Source organism: Notolepis coatsorum, assembly GCF_963971535.1.
Source record: "Notolepis coatsorum genome assembly, chromosome: 4".
NCBI lineage: Eukaryota > Metazoa > Chordata > Actinopteri > Aulopiformes > Paralepididae > Notolepis > Notolepis coatsorum.
The window spans coordinates 71,319,077-71,336,374 of record NC_140168.1 but is presented as its reverse complement, the minus strand read 5'-3'; the positions used below and the strand labels follow the sequence as shown (position 1 = coordinate 71,336,374).

Sequence of the window (17,298 nt, the reverse complement as noted above, 5' to 3'; positions counted from 1 at the left end):
TCTTTGTGTATCTGCCAATTTCATGATTGTATGTATATTTTATGTGTATTAGTGACAATCAAACAGTAAACAAAGAGGCATATTAAGATGTGAATATATATAATATAATATGAAAATATATGTGATTTAATGTTCTATGCCTTATCTTGACTTTGTCTATTTTGCAGCTGTTTATTTTATGCTTATTTTATGCCTAATTTTACGTCTGCACTTTATGCCTTGCTCTTGATCTGCCAATTTTGTGCTCATTTTATGCTTGTCTTTTTACTGCTGTGAAGCTGCAATTCTTGTATGAAAGGTGCTAAACAAATAAAGTTTATTATTATTATTATTATTATTATTATTATTATTATTATTATTATTATTATTATTATTATTATTATTATGTACCATGAGCTTTTTACTAAAACGTGTTAAGGTAAAAGGTGTGTCTTCTCACGTTCCATATACTTTTAATTAGATGTAAAACATGCAATTATTATTGTTATTATTATTATTATTATTATTATTATTATTATTATTATTATTATTATTATTATTATTATTATTATTATTATTATTATTATTATTATTATTATTATAATAATAATAATTATTATTATTATTATTACAACTGATAGCTAGACAGAACAATATTCTCGCGGGTTGGTGCTGCGGGGTCATGGAGCTGCGCTACACTTGTGAAAATAGTTGTGGTTATGATATTACCTACAAACTACATATAAATACAGTGGCGGCTGGTGAAAACTATTCTAGGTGGGGCGGTGCCATATTCAACCAGTTTCAGTAACTAAAGAACAGGATATATTGAGGCTGAGAGTGAGACTCACTTTTTTTTGCTGCCGTTGAACATCACGTATGAATTGGAAGAGCCGTCCCTTTGAGAAGCTTTGGGGTCCGGGCTTGAACTTCCATAAATGTCTCTCCATATAAATCCATTTAGTTAGACCCAACAATGTCTGAATGTATCTTGAGTTGTGATTATTATCAATTTCCGACGACGACAACAACTGTAATCCTGTCCCTGCGACAATCATTGTTGTCGTCATCAGTTTGTGCACCCCCTATAACACACCAATGACTCTGCTTGGGGCTCTAGAAAAAGCGCCCTTCAGGCATCATATTTGAAGATGCTGATTGGCTAAATTTAGTTGCTAGGTGCATTTATGTTGCCCTGTGCATTTTCCAATTGGCTGCGTTGCGCACTGATGCCCATTGCCCAGTCAGTGGGGCGGTATTTCTAGCACCCCAGAAGAGAGAGAGGATGAACAGGACGCACAAACAATGATTTATATTTGATATATTACACGTTATTGTGCATTTTAAACACAAACATACTTAAAATTAGTAATTATTATTTATAAAAAATAAAATTATAATATTTTTAGCGGTCAAAATCAACTATTATAGAAAAATCTAAAACCACTTTCCACCAGGGAGGGCGGCGCCCTACCGCCCTCTATGGACCAGCCGACACTGTATAAATATAAACTACAAACTAGGCCTATAATCCCCACAGAATGAACCACATCATCAAATGTGATGTCACACCCCTGTCCTCATTTACACGGTCATCGGGGCTATCCCATCCCAATAATGTGATGCCCTCTGCTGGCAGCTTGATGCCGGAACAACAATGCCCCAACAATGGAGAAAATATCACTGTCCTTCTGGGTTCTAATTGTGTATGTTTTTCTCTCTCTCTCTCTCTCTCTCTCTCTCTCTCTCTCTCTCTCTCTCTCTCTCTCTCTCTCTCTCTCTCTCTCTCTCTCTCTCTCTCTCTCTCTCTCTCTCTCTCTCTCTCTCTCTCTCTCTCTCTCTCTCTCTCTCTCTCTCTCTCTCTCTACCTGTCTGTTCAGGCGAAGGACAACACGTCTTTCAAGTCTTCGGACAGCGATGTGAGTGACGTGTCGGCCATGTCCAGTGCCTCCAGACTGAGCAGCATGTCCGAGGCCAAGGGCACGCGCAAGATCAGGTAAGAGCCTTAGTTAGTTAAAGAGGCAGTTCAGAAACCATGACCCGGTTACTCAGGATAATTCACAGACCTTGTTGTGAACAGTTTCATTTAGGAACTATTTTCACACCACCATATATTATTATGGAGTATCTGACGGGAACAGAAAATACTCTCTGTCAATTAATCTTCTGATTGGTCGTTATGGTCATAATTGACCCGGAAATCACGTTCTTCCAGCACGCACCCCGAGCATGGAGTGGTACAGTATGTGGTCCAGTTATGCTGCTCTGATTAAAGGTTGTGTTAAAGAGGTATGTAGTTCAGTTATGCTGTTCTGATTAAAGGTTATGTTAAAGAGGTATATAGTTCAGTTATGCTGTTCTGATTAAAGGTTATGTTAAAGAGGTATATAGTTCAGTAATGCTGCTCTGATTATGTCTTCTTGAAGTTGAAAGGCATAACATTTTAAAACACATATTCTTCATACATCTATGCAAAATATCTTTCCTCAAAGTAACTAGTAACTGGAGTAAATAGTACAACATTTTCCCATTAACCCCACATGCAGTATCAAGGACAGAATTACTGGTAAATGGGACAAAAGACTGTTAATTTCTGCCATAGGTGTAAAAATAAAAAAAAAATAATAATGTATTTGGGTTGATGTCATAATGACGTGACACAGGAGAGGTCTATAGTCTTTAAAAAATATTATTATCTTATATCCATCTTTAACACATTCAGCGCCAGAGGTCGCTGTGGGCCGTGTGGTAAGAATTTAAAGAATAGGGATACATGGCGGTGTTTGCAGGGCTTAAACTATATTAAATATCATAGCTATGGATATAAAACTATTGCCCATTTGACATCGAGTATCTATCGTTCAATATGTAAAAATAAATTAATAAAATCATCCATACATTCCCGTTTTATACCGTGGTGAATATGAGTATAGTTTTCGAGTAATTCTGTCTAATCCCAGGAAACGCTGCTATGCAGCGTTTAGTGCATTTCACTAGAAACCGTGGCGTTCCTCGCCTGGATCAACAATCAATCTGAAATCAACGCTATATTATCGGTATTATGTTTCATCATGCATGCATGAAAGGGTGGGGGGGGGGTTTCTATGCTTCGATCATCACCAACGGAATTACGTTACACACACACATTACACACATACGTTAGGATCGCGGGGAAGGGATTCTTCGATCAACGCAAGATTGATACCATATAGCCCTTATCTTGACTAGGATGTACTGCAAAAAGAATATTCCAATTATCTGATCGCCATTCCAAGTATTGATGTCGATCGTGTTGCCAACATAATCCACCAAAGAACATGAACCGGGAGTGCTTGTTTATCCTCAATCCATGTGTTATAACCGCTCGCCATGCCCAACTAGGAAAACCCGGACCGGACCTTTTAGATCGACGTACAGCCCTAGCCAGAGTTTCCAAGGATGTGCAATACCGGCCACAAGACGGCAGGTGGCAGTATTGGACGTTTGCAATCTCAGACTCATCCCCAATGATAACACAGGCTCCCTCGATGGATTATGAATGGGAATATCGAATAAAAGAAATAACGATAGAAAACCCGACTTTTCTCGGGTTTGGCGCCCAAGCGATGGCGTGTTAACCCGACTTATCTCGGGTCTGGCGTCCAATGTGTTAATAAAGTTTACTGTTTATTATTTGGACCAAGTCTCTCTTCACTTATACTACCTCCTTACCTCCAACACAGCTATACATGTTTTATCTCTGTGTCATTCCATTTCATATTGCAGTTGTTTCATTTCTGCTAATTAGCATGCTTTACGTTAACATGATTCTATTAGCATGCTTCACATTAACATGATTCTATTAGCATGCTTTACGTTAACATGATTCTATTAGCATGCTTTACGTTAACATGATTCTATTAGCATGCTTTACGTTAACATGATTCTATTAGCATGCTTTACGTTAACATGATTCTATTAGCATGCTTTATGTTAGCATGATTTTATTAGAATGCTTTACGTTAGCATGATTCTATTAGCATGCTTTACGTTAGCATGATTCTACTAGCATGCTTTACGTTAGCATGATTCTATTAGCATGCATTATGTTACCATGATTCAATTTGCATGTTTTACGTTAGCATGATTCTACTAGCATGTTTTATGTTAGCATGATTCTACTAGCATGTTTTATGTTAGCATGATTCTATTAGCATGCTTTACGTTGGCATGACTATAGCATTCTTTACGTTAGCATGATTTTATTAGAATGATTCTATTAGCATGCTTTACGTTAGCAGGATTCTATTAGCATTATTATTAGCATGTCAGAGCATGTTCTGGGTCCTCACAATTCTGTTTCCTGTTGTCTTTCTGTCTGTCTGTCTGTCTGTCTGTCTGTCTGTCTGTCTGTCTGTCTGTCTGTCTGTCTGTCTGTCTGTCTGTCTGTCTGTCTGTTTGTCTATCTGTCTGTCTGTTTCTCTGTCTGTCTGTCTTTCTCTCTGTCTGTCTGTCTTTCTTGCATGCCACGCTTCATTCCATTGGTTGTCACCTGTCTCCAGTGTCCAGGAGGGCCAATCAGGGGAGGGTGTGGGGGTGGAGCCGGGCACTGAGGGGGTGGGCACTGAGGGGGCAGAAGGGGGTAGACCTGGCATGCAGAGTGGAGAATCATCTGAAGGAGAGGAAGGAGAGGAGGATGAGGAGGAGGCACCACCCAAGTAAGAGCATATCAGTAGCCCTGTAGTTTTAAACCAGCCAATCAGTAGTCTTATAGAGGTGATAATTAAGCATTACATTTTATTTATTTATTTTATTTTATTTATCCTTTATTTATCCAGGAATGTCCCATTGAGATACAAGATCTCTTCTTCCAGGGAGTCCTGAAAAAAAAAGAATCACGCGCAGGAGTGTGTTATACTCATTAAATCACGCCTAGGGGTGGTTGTTAGGGTATAACACACGACTTCAAGTGATTTAATGCTTTTATACAATGGCCCAATTCACCCAACCTTATTGCTATACAATAAACACACAGTAATTGAAGCATAATGGAGATTTATTCACAAAACCATCCACAGAGAAAGTAGATCCAATAGTAGATCCAATGGTCTGACCAAAAAATTATAATAATAATCGGCGGCCATTATTTTTTTTATTTTTTTCCCCACAATTTTTCTTTTGTTTCACAATGGGTCATGACAAACCAATTACATAATCCAACATATGTGTAACGAACTAACATATTCCAGTTGACTGTATCTTTTTTGGAGGATTCATTCAAAAGATATTCATACTTCCATTTGTCTATCTATGGCGGACTCATTCAGACTTAAAAAAAAAAGTAATTCGGTTGTGGGAGGGATCTGGGGTCACGTGGAGTGTGTTATACGATATAACAACGTCTAACTTGACTGTTTCAGCCAATCAGAATCAAGATATTTGCATGCCATTGTATAATAGGTGCTTACTACTCATTCAGGGCCTCTTCCGGATCTCTGGGCTTGATTGGCTGCTTTGTTATCATTTGCAACTGAAGCTAATTATATTACAGAACCAAGAACCATAGAACCAATACTTTTTAAAAGGTGCTATAGATAACATTCAGCCACTAGATGTCCCACCATTTATCCAATCAGGTGCATTCCACATGGGGGAAATTAGATTAGATTCGATTCAAATGTATTGTCATTATACAGCACAAGTACAGTACAACGAAAAGAAGTTTGCTAGAGTGCAAATCTAACAGTAAAGTGCAATAGCAATATACAATGTACAGGTGATTAAACTGGGTATAAAATATATTAATTAGTACTATTGAGTAATAGTGCTATCAGATGTACAGAGTTGTAGTATTATTATGTACAGTGACACTATGGTAGTAAGTCATACTGGCCAGCACCGTAACTAGGTAAGGGATATGTACAAATATAGATATAGTATGCACGCAAGATGTAAACAACAACATTTATTTTGGACCCACAAAAAAAAGAAAAGATAAATGTATTTATACGTTTTTTGGGTGGGGGGAACAATACTTATATTCCACACCTTTCTAAAAGGTCTGTATATGTATTATTTAACACTTTGGGTGCCGGAAAACGCTTTCCAGCGTCATTCCCGGCCATGCTCAAGTTGCCGAAGGACGCTTTACAGCGTCTTTAATATCAATATTTAAAAAATCTGTGATCGGATTCATATTTCCCCTCCGCTGGCCTGAGATCCACCAGGAGGACCCACTGAGCTCTCTGGCGGTTCAGGAGCGCCATCTGGTGGCCGATCGCCGCAATCGCCAAACAGGAAGTGCTGTGGAGGTTGTGCTGGTCGGCCATATTACTTCCGGGCACTCGGTTTGGCTCCCGGCACTCTGGCTCGTCACAATATATAGCGATCCATTGCCAATAACTCGATAAACAAGATGATTTGGATGTATATACCATTATACAACCTGGAAATGGACCGGGTAAATCGACATCCCATAATGGTAAAATTTCTACTCTACGCTGATCGCCCAACGGCGCGAGGAGATTGGGGTGAGTTTTAGCGTGTAAAATTACCGTCTTCGATACTAACTGCTATGATCAACATTTAACCCACATTAGATGATTGGTATAACGCTGCCCACGGAATTATAAACGCCCCCTAGCCCATCCGGTCAACATCAGATGACGTGTAGTAACTTCTAGAAGTACGTCTAGTTGGAATTTTTTATATCGCGCCGATTGCCATAAAACTGTATTGCATCATCAATATAATGCATTTGGGGCTCTAATCACGTTCTGGAGAAAGCTGCAGAAAGAGATGAAAACATACTTATACATTAGACCATAGGTGTCAAACTCACGGCCCGCGGGCCAAATCCGGCCCGCCACGTCATTTGATGTGGCCCCCCAAGAGCTCAAAAAAAAATTTACATTAATATTGGGTTAAAAAATAGCAGTGTTAAAATAATTGTGGGTTAATGCGTTAATAAAGCTTTAACTTTGACAGCCTTAGTTATTACACATTCTTACACATACATGTATGTTGAACATCTGAGGTAACAAAGGAAAAAAGCCAAAAGCACTTACTCCTCAGACATTCTTCTTCTTTTACAGCCCAAAGTACAAAAAAGATCCAGGCGGAATAGGTAACAAAGGGTTGAAGAAATATTGTCTGAACTGTCAGATGCAAACTGGCTGTGTGACATAACCGAGCATCTCGCTCAATTGAATAAGAAGCTGTAGGGACGCAAACAAGTCCCACCCAAAACTTGACCAATATAGTTGTGAACTGAGAAAACCCTTATTTTGTTATTTTTGAGTACAGTTACAGTTGTGTGTTCATGCAGACACATAATAGCAATTTCATTACGAATTGAAAATGGGGGACCCTGATGTAAACAAGTCGAAAGTCTTTCTCTGGTCTGCATCCCCTTAACAATTGTGTGTATTGAGCTGTACTGTACTGTACCCATTCTGCAATCTGTTAATTAAAGTTAATTAAACTATCTTCCATTAGTTGGATGTATGGCCTCTGCAAGGTTGTGTGCAGCCATTTGTTTTTGTAACATCTGCTACATCTGTCCCACGTGTTCTTTGCAGCTCACAGTTGTTAGTTCTGCCCCTCTTGACTGTGACAAAAAGGTTTTGAACAAACTTAATGTCATAGCTTGTATTTGATGATATTCTTCTTTGTTATTTACTTGAATGGTTTGATCATTGATTGGTGGAGTAATATGGGGTTCTGATAAACTAAAATTATTTGTTAAAATAACATAAGCTAACATATATTTTTACATTTATGCAAATGAATATGCAATATGTATAACTTGAATAAGTAATAAATACAGAAACACCATGTTTAACAATATGTAAATGTGTAGCTACATTTATTTTACATTACATTAACATTTATACGGTCTTTGGCCCTTTGAGGGCAACCATAATGCTGATGTGGCCCTCTGTGAAAATGAGTTTGACACCCCTGCATTAGACCATACTTTAGTATGAATATGTGAATGAAAAAGTTTAACGTTGCTACACAATGAACAATACATATAGGACTTTGAATGGGCCCTAATAATGGCAATGTAGCAATAGAATTTAAAAAGTTATAGCCATGCAAAGAAGGGGTACTTCTCCATAGACAAATAGAGCTGGCAATCTATGGTATATCATGAATTTAACCCATGGCACCCAAAGTGTTAAAATAAAAAAGAAGATTTAGCTATATAATTTTTTTTTTATCTATAGCACCTAGTAAATAACCTGTTAAGCTGTAGAGATTTTCAGAAATCTCACCTAAAGGTACATGCCTAAGTAAATGGAAGATTGCTCCACTTCTACAAGGCCAATTTGCATGTTCCTGGTATCTAGGAACATCTAGGGACCTGGGGGTATGTATTTCCAGTGTCAGAAATATTGTGTCTGTTACTAGGCTTGAGTAAATTGTAATGGAAAAAGGGAGAATATAAATTATGATTTATTTTTGCATCTGTGCCGGTGAATAACACCATGTTACAATTGTGAGCAAGCCGAGCTTGCTCACTGAGCTCATTCAGCACCTTCTTGAGATCAAGTGTAAAAAAAAATCTAAGCAAATGAATAAAGGGACGATGATTAAACAGAAGGATTTGTAGATACAGTAATAAATGATTTTTAATTAAAACGATTTTAATTATAAATTCATATTTGACCTTGAACTTGACCTTGACCTTATTATGGCCAAATCATACATCTATGGATGGGGAAAAGGCTCCTCTTTCCAATGGCAGGGTTGAATCTGGATTTAGTCATTTCCTTGCGGTTTTACGATAAAAGAGATATAATTAGAATTTTTTCGATAAATTCGTATTTTCGGTAAATCGTATAAAACATCGGTAAAAATGAAAATATACACTTTGACTACTGTTTTGATAGGGTTATGGAATTTACTCTTGGCTACAAAAAAAATGTATAAAAAAAACAGAACCTCTTAACATCCAAGGCCCACATGTGGGCCCTCATGAGGACGATTTGCGACGCGCCACTTTGCCGACCTCTAGCGGCTTGGGTGTGCATTTCTTTTAATACAATATATAGATAGAATTAAAGCCCTATTTGTTGCCTGTCAATAGCCCTTTCAGGTGACAATCCGTTCAGCGGTTCTCGAGTTACATGCCGATATGTGAGGCATGCGCCAAAGTACACATTACCACCCCCGACCTCCGGGGGCTCTAGCTCCGTCAATCATTTGGCGATCTCGAAAATGTTTGGACAGGGTTGTAGCCAATGAGTGTGGCTTTCCAATGATACCCCATGATATGATAATTGGGGATCTAATACGGTCTCTATTCATCGATTTATGATAAAGAAAAGCAGGGGGTCCTAAAGGGGGACCTACAGGCTAAGCACATGGTCATTTTGCTGTAATTTTGCTGCCCCCTAGTGGTTTATATTTTCACTATTCTGCACACTCCCCCAACCCGATTGGTTTGATTGATTGATTGAAAACTTTTAAAACAGATTGCAGAATGGGTACAATACAGTACGGCTCAATACAAACAACTGCTAAGAGGATGCAGACCAGAAAAAGACTTTCGTCTTGTTTACATAAGGGTCCTCCATTTTCAATTCATCAAGACATTTATGACATAAAAGACATACAAATATACAGTACTGTGTAAGAAAAAGAGATCATAAAAAAATATACATCCGAAGGGGAAGAAACTGTACATGAGTTGCCTAAACAAACTTTGATAGTAGCTCCTACCTCCAAAGCAAAACTATTTTCTTTATCTAGCACCTCTTTTAAAATAGCTCTGCATCTTCTGGCTGCCTGAGACCCACTCCTACTCAGGCTTCTCACCACAGTCAGACAGCTGAAACCCGCCCAATCTTCACATCATCATATACATTATCGCGTTAATTAGATGAATTAATTACACAGCAAATTATCGCGTTATGAAAATTAACAAAAAATGTATATTATAATATTATATTATTATTATATTATATTATATTATAATATTATATATATAATAATATAATATATAATATATATATATAATATTATAATATTTCTTTATCTCATTCATTCCATAAAAACGTAGAATACACATTTACAGACTTTTTTTTTATATGGTCCATTTGCATGTTCTTGGTATCTGATTCTAGGGACATCTATGGATCTCAGGGAATGTATTCCCAGTGTCAGAAATACTGTGTCTGTTACTAGGCTTGAGTAAATTGTAATGAACCAAATGAGAATATCAAATACATAATTTTTTTTATCTTTGACTGTGAATAACACCATGCTAAAATTGACCAGACCTGAAAAATCTAAGCAAATTAATAAATGGAAGATGATTAAACAGAAGGTTTTGTAGATACAGTACTGAATTATGCCATTCGGACACATGCCATTTGAAATATGATTATAGAATATAGAATATCAGGCCTAAAATTGTTATGCGATTAAAATGCGATTAATTAGATTAATTTATTACAAATCCTGCAATTAATTAGATACATTTTTTTAATCGCCTGACAACACTAATTATTATATAAACTACATTATATAACCTCCAGCATCAAAGTTTAACACATGTGGTGGAAGAAGTAGCAGATACTATATTATTTGTAACTAATGTAATGGCTGAAATAGTACTGTGATTGTCTCTGAAACCAGATTGATGCAGACTTAAAACTGCATGACTAGAAAGAAATGTCTTGAGGTGGTCTGTACAACTTAAGTGGTTTCAATTTAACACAACTTTAGCATACTTTCTGAATACATAAAAGTGTACTAAAGTTATACTTTCAGAAAGTATACTTTTCTTTGACTTGGGTAAACATCTCTGAGTGAGATGGAAGAGAGTGAGTGCTGTGCTGCTACCACCATCCATATGTGAGGTGACATAATGAAGCGCACCTCACTCCTAATGTGAAACAGAATGATATGCTGACCTGGTGACCTTTCACCCTGCCTGCCTACACTACTGCCTTTGACCTGTAGCTCAAGTCTGTCCCTCTCTCCCTGTCCGTTCCCCCTCCCTCTCTCTCCTTCTGTCCTCCCGCTCCCTCCCTCCTTCTCTCCTATTTTATCTCTCATTGTTCTCCCTTCCCTGTGTCTCCTTGTCCCTTTCTCCTCTCCTCTCTTCTCCCCTCCTCCTCTCCTTTCCTCTCCTTTCTTCTCCTCTTCTTTCCTCCCCCCATTTCATCTCCTCCCCTATTTCCTCTTGTTCCATCCTCTTCTCTCCTCCCCCCTCTCCTTTCATCTGCCCCATTTTCCTCTCCTCTCCTTTCCTCCCATCTCCTCTCCTCTCCTCTCCTCTCCTCTCCTCTCCTCTCCTCTCCTCTCCTCTCCTCTCCTCTCCTCGCCACTCCTCTCCTCTTGTCTCCTCTTCTCTCATCTCGTCTCCCCCCTCCACTCCTCTCTTATTTTCTCTCCTCTCCCCTCCTCTCCTCTCCGCTCTTCTCCTCTCTTTTCCCCTCCCCTCCCTGTCCCTCCCTGTCCCTCCCTCTCCTCTCCTCTCCTCTCCTCTCCTCTCCTCTCCTCTCCTCTCCTCTCCTCTCCTCTCCTCTCCTCTCCTCTCCTCTCCTCTTCTCTTCTCTTCTCTTCTCTTCTCTTCTCTTCTATTTCCTTCCCTTCTCTCCCCGTTTCTCCTCCTCTCCTCTCCCATTCTCTCCTCTCCTCTCTTCTCTTCTCTCCTCTCCCCTTCTCTCCCTTCCTCTCCTCTTCTCTCCTCTCCTCTCCTACTGTCCCGTCCTCTCCTCGGCCTGTCTCCCTGGACCCTGTCCTGTCCTGTGCGTCCTGCGTTGTCCTCCTCTCCACGGGGCGTCTGACTGACAGTAAGTTTACATCTAAAATGAACCACAGGGCGGCGAGCGCAGCTGGAGCTCCCATCACCAAGTCCTCCAGCGTCGGCGGAGAGATCTGCTCTCTGGGGCGGCGCGATGACGACGATGACGACGACAAGAAGAGACGCTCCAGCTTCGGTGCCAAAATGATGGGCATGGTCGGCCTGGGCAAGAAGAGCCAGAGTGCCTCTCAACTCAACCCAGAGGGTGAGTCCTGTTTACTGTCTTACTACAGTACACTACACTGTTTACTGTCTTAAAACGAGTACACCACACTGTTTACTGTCTTACTATAGTACACTGTTTTCTGTCTTACTACAGTACACTACACTGTTTACTGTCTTACTATAGTACACCGTTTACTGTCTTACTATAGTACACTGTTTACTGTCTTACTACAGTACACTACACTGTTTACTGTCTTACTACAGTACACTACACTGTTTACTGTCTTACTACAGTACACTACACTGTTTACTGTCTTACTATAGTACACTGTTTTCTGTCTTACTACAGTACACTACACTGTTTACTGTCTTACTACAGTACACTACACTGTTTTCTGTCTTACTATAGTACACTGTTTTCTGTCTTACTACAGTACACTACACTGTTTTCTGTCTTACTACAGTACACTACACTGTTTACTGTCTTACTACAGTACACTACACTGTTTACTGTCTTACTACAGTACACTACACTGTTTACTGTCTAAACTAGTAGGCTATACTCAGGGCCGCCTCAGGGGGTGTGCGAGCAGTGCGGTCGCACAGGGCCTCGCGGGAAGGGGGGCCTCGCACAAATCTTTTTATTTTTATTTTTAATTTTTTTTCGAGGCCCCCCTTCCCGCAAGGCCCTTTTTCATCACAGACCTAAAATCTAATTTTGCTTATATGCTTATATATTTCACATTAGACACGTTTGTAGAATGTGTCTGACTTGTTCCTGGCTCTGCGGCTCTGCAGATACACTATTGGAGCTCTGGGGCTCTGCAGCAGACATACTATTGGTTTCAACGAAGGGAGGGGTTACATGTGTACAGTCGGCCGGCGTGCGTCAGCTGCGTCTGACTATTTCGCGCGTGCAGCATTGGAGGTTATGCCAGCCAAGACGAAGAGGACGGTCGTTCGGCAGATGGACTGAAGATGAAAGTTGTTGCATGTTAGAAAGTTCAGTCAGGCTAGCCATGTCGGCTTAGCTAAAGGCAGGGACAGCTAGTTAGCTTTAGCTACGTTATAATATCGAGTGCTAACGTGTGGTTCAGTCGGGATAGCCATGTCGGCTAGTAGCTTAGCTAAAGGCTAACTAGCGTTAGCTAACCTAGAGAGAGCGCGTGCAGCATTGTTATGCCAAGATGAAGAGGACGGTCGTTCGGCAGATGAACTTCGTCAACTCCACGCGGTTGTCTCCATCCTCTTGGACGTTTGGTGAGTTTTTAATGCACTCTATTCTATTCCCGCCGTGGAGATATCTCTCTCTCTCTCTCGGCCCGGCTAGCTATCGTGGCTAACGTTATGTTGGCTAACGTTATGTGGAGCCAGCGGGCCGGCTAGCTATCGTAGCTGACGTTCTGTTGGACCAGCGGGCCGGCTAGCTATCGTAGCTAACCTTATGTTGAGCTAGCGGGCCGGCTAGCTATCGTAGCTAATGTTATGTTGAGCTAGCGGGCTGGCTAACTATCGTAGCCAACGTTATTATGAGCTAGCGGGCCGGCTAGCTGTCGTAGACGTTATGTTGAGCCAAGCGGGCCGGCTAGCTAACGTAGCTAACGTTATATTGAGCCAAACGGGCCGGCTAGCTGTCGTAGCTAATGTTATATTGAGCCAAAGCGGGCCGGCTAGCTAACGTAGCTAACGTTATATTGAGCCAAACGGGCCGGCTAGCTGTCGTAGCTAACGGTGTGTACCTGGTGTCAGTACCTGGCTACTCTATTTGCAGTTAGCCTATTTAGCTGATGTCGGCCGTTGGCTCCTTGCTACTTTGTTTTCTCTGGTATAGACCCTCTTCTCTTTGGATTTAAGTGTTGATCTTTGTCCTTTTGGATCTATGTATATTCATGTTGCCTTTGTGAAGTTATCTTTTCCTTCTGTTTTGTTCTTCCATTAAAAGTTGAATATCCTTTAGGGGCTCATCTTAGCTGTCTTGCTTATCTCTCTCTCTCTCTCTGTCTGGACCACAGACCCATCTCTCTCTCTCTCTCTCTCTCTCTCTCTCTCTCTCTCTCTCTGTCTGGACCATAGACTCATCTCTCTCTCTCTGGACCACAGACTCTCTCTGTCTGGATCATCACAGACTCTCTCTCTCTCTCTCTCTCTCTCTCTCTGAGCATTGCATTGCTTATAGTTGTCAATTGTGTCGGTCAGTTCATTGCAATTTTTCCTTCAGTCACATTTAGTTTTATCCTGCACCTGGCCTAAAACAGGTTGGATGTGCACACAGCTGCTCTACTGTGGTTGTAGCAGAGCAACCATACCTGAAGCCTTGTAAACAAAGACATCAACACTAGAGTGTGTACTTCTATCTACACAGTACAGCCAAAGCATTCCCATTGCTAGGCAAACACTCCACCTGTTTTCTACACTGCTTCTTCCCTTGCTGGATTTTCTGCATTACTGCCACTTGTACATGTGTGTTGTGGAGAAATTTGTACAGTGTTACAAAGCGATAACACTGTATATTGACTGTTGTGAAGGATCAGATTAAACCGAATATATATATTTATTTATGGATATATATTGAATAGTATTTGTATATCGTTTGATATCCCTTGTATATTCCTTGTACATATACACGGAATATCCCTTTAGTCTACTATAGCCCATAATAGTTCATTCTCTTATTGGACAAGGACCTGGCGCCAGGAGACAAGCCCCTTGGAGCCAAGTTCAATGGTACCGACGAGACATGTCTCTACTAGCCCCGGCTCTGCGTAGGAATACGGCTACCGAAAGGAGAGTGGCACTATTTGTTCACCGTGCATATAAATATGGCGCAAGTAAATGTAGAAGACCCTTAGTCCTTTACCCTTCTACCCAACTAAGTAACAGGACGTGAAGCCTCACCCCACGATACCGCGTGCGGTGTAGTATGGCCTGTTTGGCCTTAGAATAGCATTGAGACCTCGTGCGAATTAATAGCTGAATTGTCAGAGTTTGGCACCGTATTTCTATTAAGTAATAATAGTCTATTATGTATGGTGCATCGTGCGGTTAGAGTTCTAAAGTGAGCAGCATCCCCATCGCTTCCTCGTGTTATCTAGAGTCTTAACCAGGTTGGGCAGACCACACGTGGTGCTTTCATCCGAGGAGTTCTAGGCGAGGACCGAGTGGACCTGTACATTGGATTACCTACCCGACGACTGCTGAGCCCTATGCGGCATGGAATATATATTTGCTTTGGTACTTTGATTTGTGGAGCGGAGTGTTGGATTTACCCCGAGAGGAGTCAAGGTGAGACGGCGCTCAGACCAGACTGAGGTCGCCTCGCTTCTTCTTCACTGTGGAGCTACAGCTACAGCTACAGCCTACAAGAGAGCCAAGGTGTATTCATCTGTGGATCAAGATTCTACTGCACTGTCTTCTGTACCTGAAGTCTCCCTAGACATCGTTGACCAGACGGGATACTGCCGACGGCTCTCCTACCCCCCCTACCGGCCTACTTCCAGAATTATCCTGCTATATCATTAAGAGTACCATAGATCTAATTCCCTAAGAGCCAGGTTGTATACTTGCTTCCTGCGTAACCAGAGATTGGACATTCAGTGTTGATTTGCCTACGAGTACTCATTTGCCTTACAAGTGCATAAATGTAATAGTAACTATTATATGTACCTTTTGCTATATATTAAATATTTGATTATTACCTTTGTGTGGACCCGATTTCATTGTGGGAAAGTGTTCATCATATTTAGATATCGTGTACTGTATGGCCAGAAGTTAAAGTACATAAAGCGGTAGTGGTTTAATGATACCATACTTATCAATACAGTCAGGGAATTGTACCCCTCAGTTACAATTGGTCCTTCGAGCCGGATGGTAATTAGTGTAATATTAATATAGTGGTATTAATATTGAAATGGCCTATGATGAACACTCCATGAAACGGTCCTCCTAAAGTAGAACGCCCGCAGCGTAGACGACAGCCACCTCAGTACTTAGAGGATTACGCTGCCAGTATACTACCTAGCCTTCTACAAACGGTAAACGCGGTAAAAGTAGAAAGTAAAATTATGTCCGACCCTATCAACCAGGATACCCCGACCATAGAGGCCCTAGTGGGTTCTAATGTAACTGACCAAGCTCACGGTGGGGACCAGGAGGGAACTGACACGACTTTACCCCCCGCCAAGACCGAAGAAGTAGTCCCCCAAGAGCTCCGGGAGGAAGACAACCCTCCAGAGATGGAACTCTGCACGGAACAAGATGAGGAGAGCGCCGAGGAGATAGAGCTCCAGGACTCCCCGCAGGGGAACGCATCCCCAACGGGTACTGCCAGGAGCGGCTCACCTCAACCAGCGGCTTCCCCCAGCGAGGCGGAGAGGATGCTGGCACAGGCGTTCCTCGCCACCCTAGCAGCCTCTACCGAACGCGATCGACTTCAGGGTGAACGCGATCGACTCCAAGCACAGACGCTTAGCGAGCGCGAACATTCTACCATTGAAAGAGAACGCCTCCAAGCGCAGCAACGGAGCGAAGAAGAGCGCGTACGTCTGGAGCTGAGACGCCTTCAGACGGAAGAGAATATGGTAAGAGACCACGCCGAAGCCCAGCGCGCCGCCGCCGAAGCCCAGCACGCCGCTGCCGGTGCCCAAAGAGAAACAGAGCGCGACATCGCTCTCATCCAGCGCGAAGCCGAGCGCGACAGACTACAAGCCGAGCGCGACAGACTACAAGCGCAGATAATGGAGCAGCTGATCACCAGGGCAACACCCCCTCCCTCCACAAGGGGTTCCAGGGCCTCGTCAAGACACGGGTCAAGGGCACCCTCCCCTAACCGATTAAGCGACCCTGAGCCCGACCACCAGAGAGAGCCTACACCCCCCTCCGAACTCCTTCCCCGACCGGTCCAAGTGAGACCCAGCTACAAGGAAGGAACGGCGGACACCGCGGAGAGGCTAAATAGATGACTACAGGATCTAGAAGACCTGGCAGAGGAAGAAGAGGGAGAAGAGGAGAGTCAAGCCCGACAGCAGCACATTACTCCACAGGACCAGGAGGTCCAGTACAGCCCAGGCTATACCCCCGCGGCTCTGCGCTACAGACCCCCGACTCTATTCACGGGTGAGCATGACGCACGACCAGTCCCGAGGAATAGTACCTGGACCAGCGGGCCATGGTACCCTGCCGGTACCAGCCCACCGAGAGGCGTAAGAGGAGACTCGCCCAGGAGGCCTCTCTTCCAACGCTCACCGATGTGCCAGCCATCCACGGCGTCATACATTGGCACACCGACGTTTCCAGACTTCACCCATGAGAACCGAGCACAGTACACGGAGCTACGGATGTGCTTAGAGACAATGATG

General features: G+C 42.0%; 1 protein-coding gene across 1 annotated transcript in view; it reads left to right on the top strand.

Moving 5' to 3' along the window:
* rims2b (regulating synaptic membrane exocytosis 2b) overlaps positions 1-17,298 on the top strand; it is a gene marked incomplete at both ends in the record, with an annotated part of 270,766 nt that overhangs the window by 200,037 nt on the left and 53,431 nt on the right. The window contains 2 exon segments of the mRNA XM_084311974.1: positions 1,860-1,975; positions 11,770-11,984. Coding sequence (XP_084168100.1) covers positions 1,860-1,975; positions 11,770-11,984 — 331 coding nt within the window.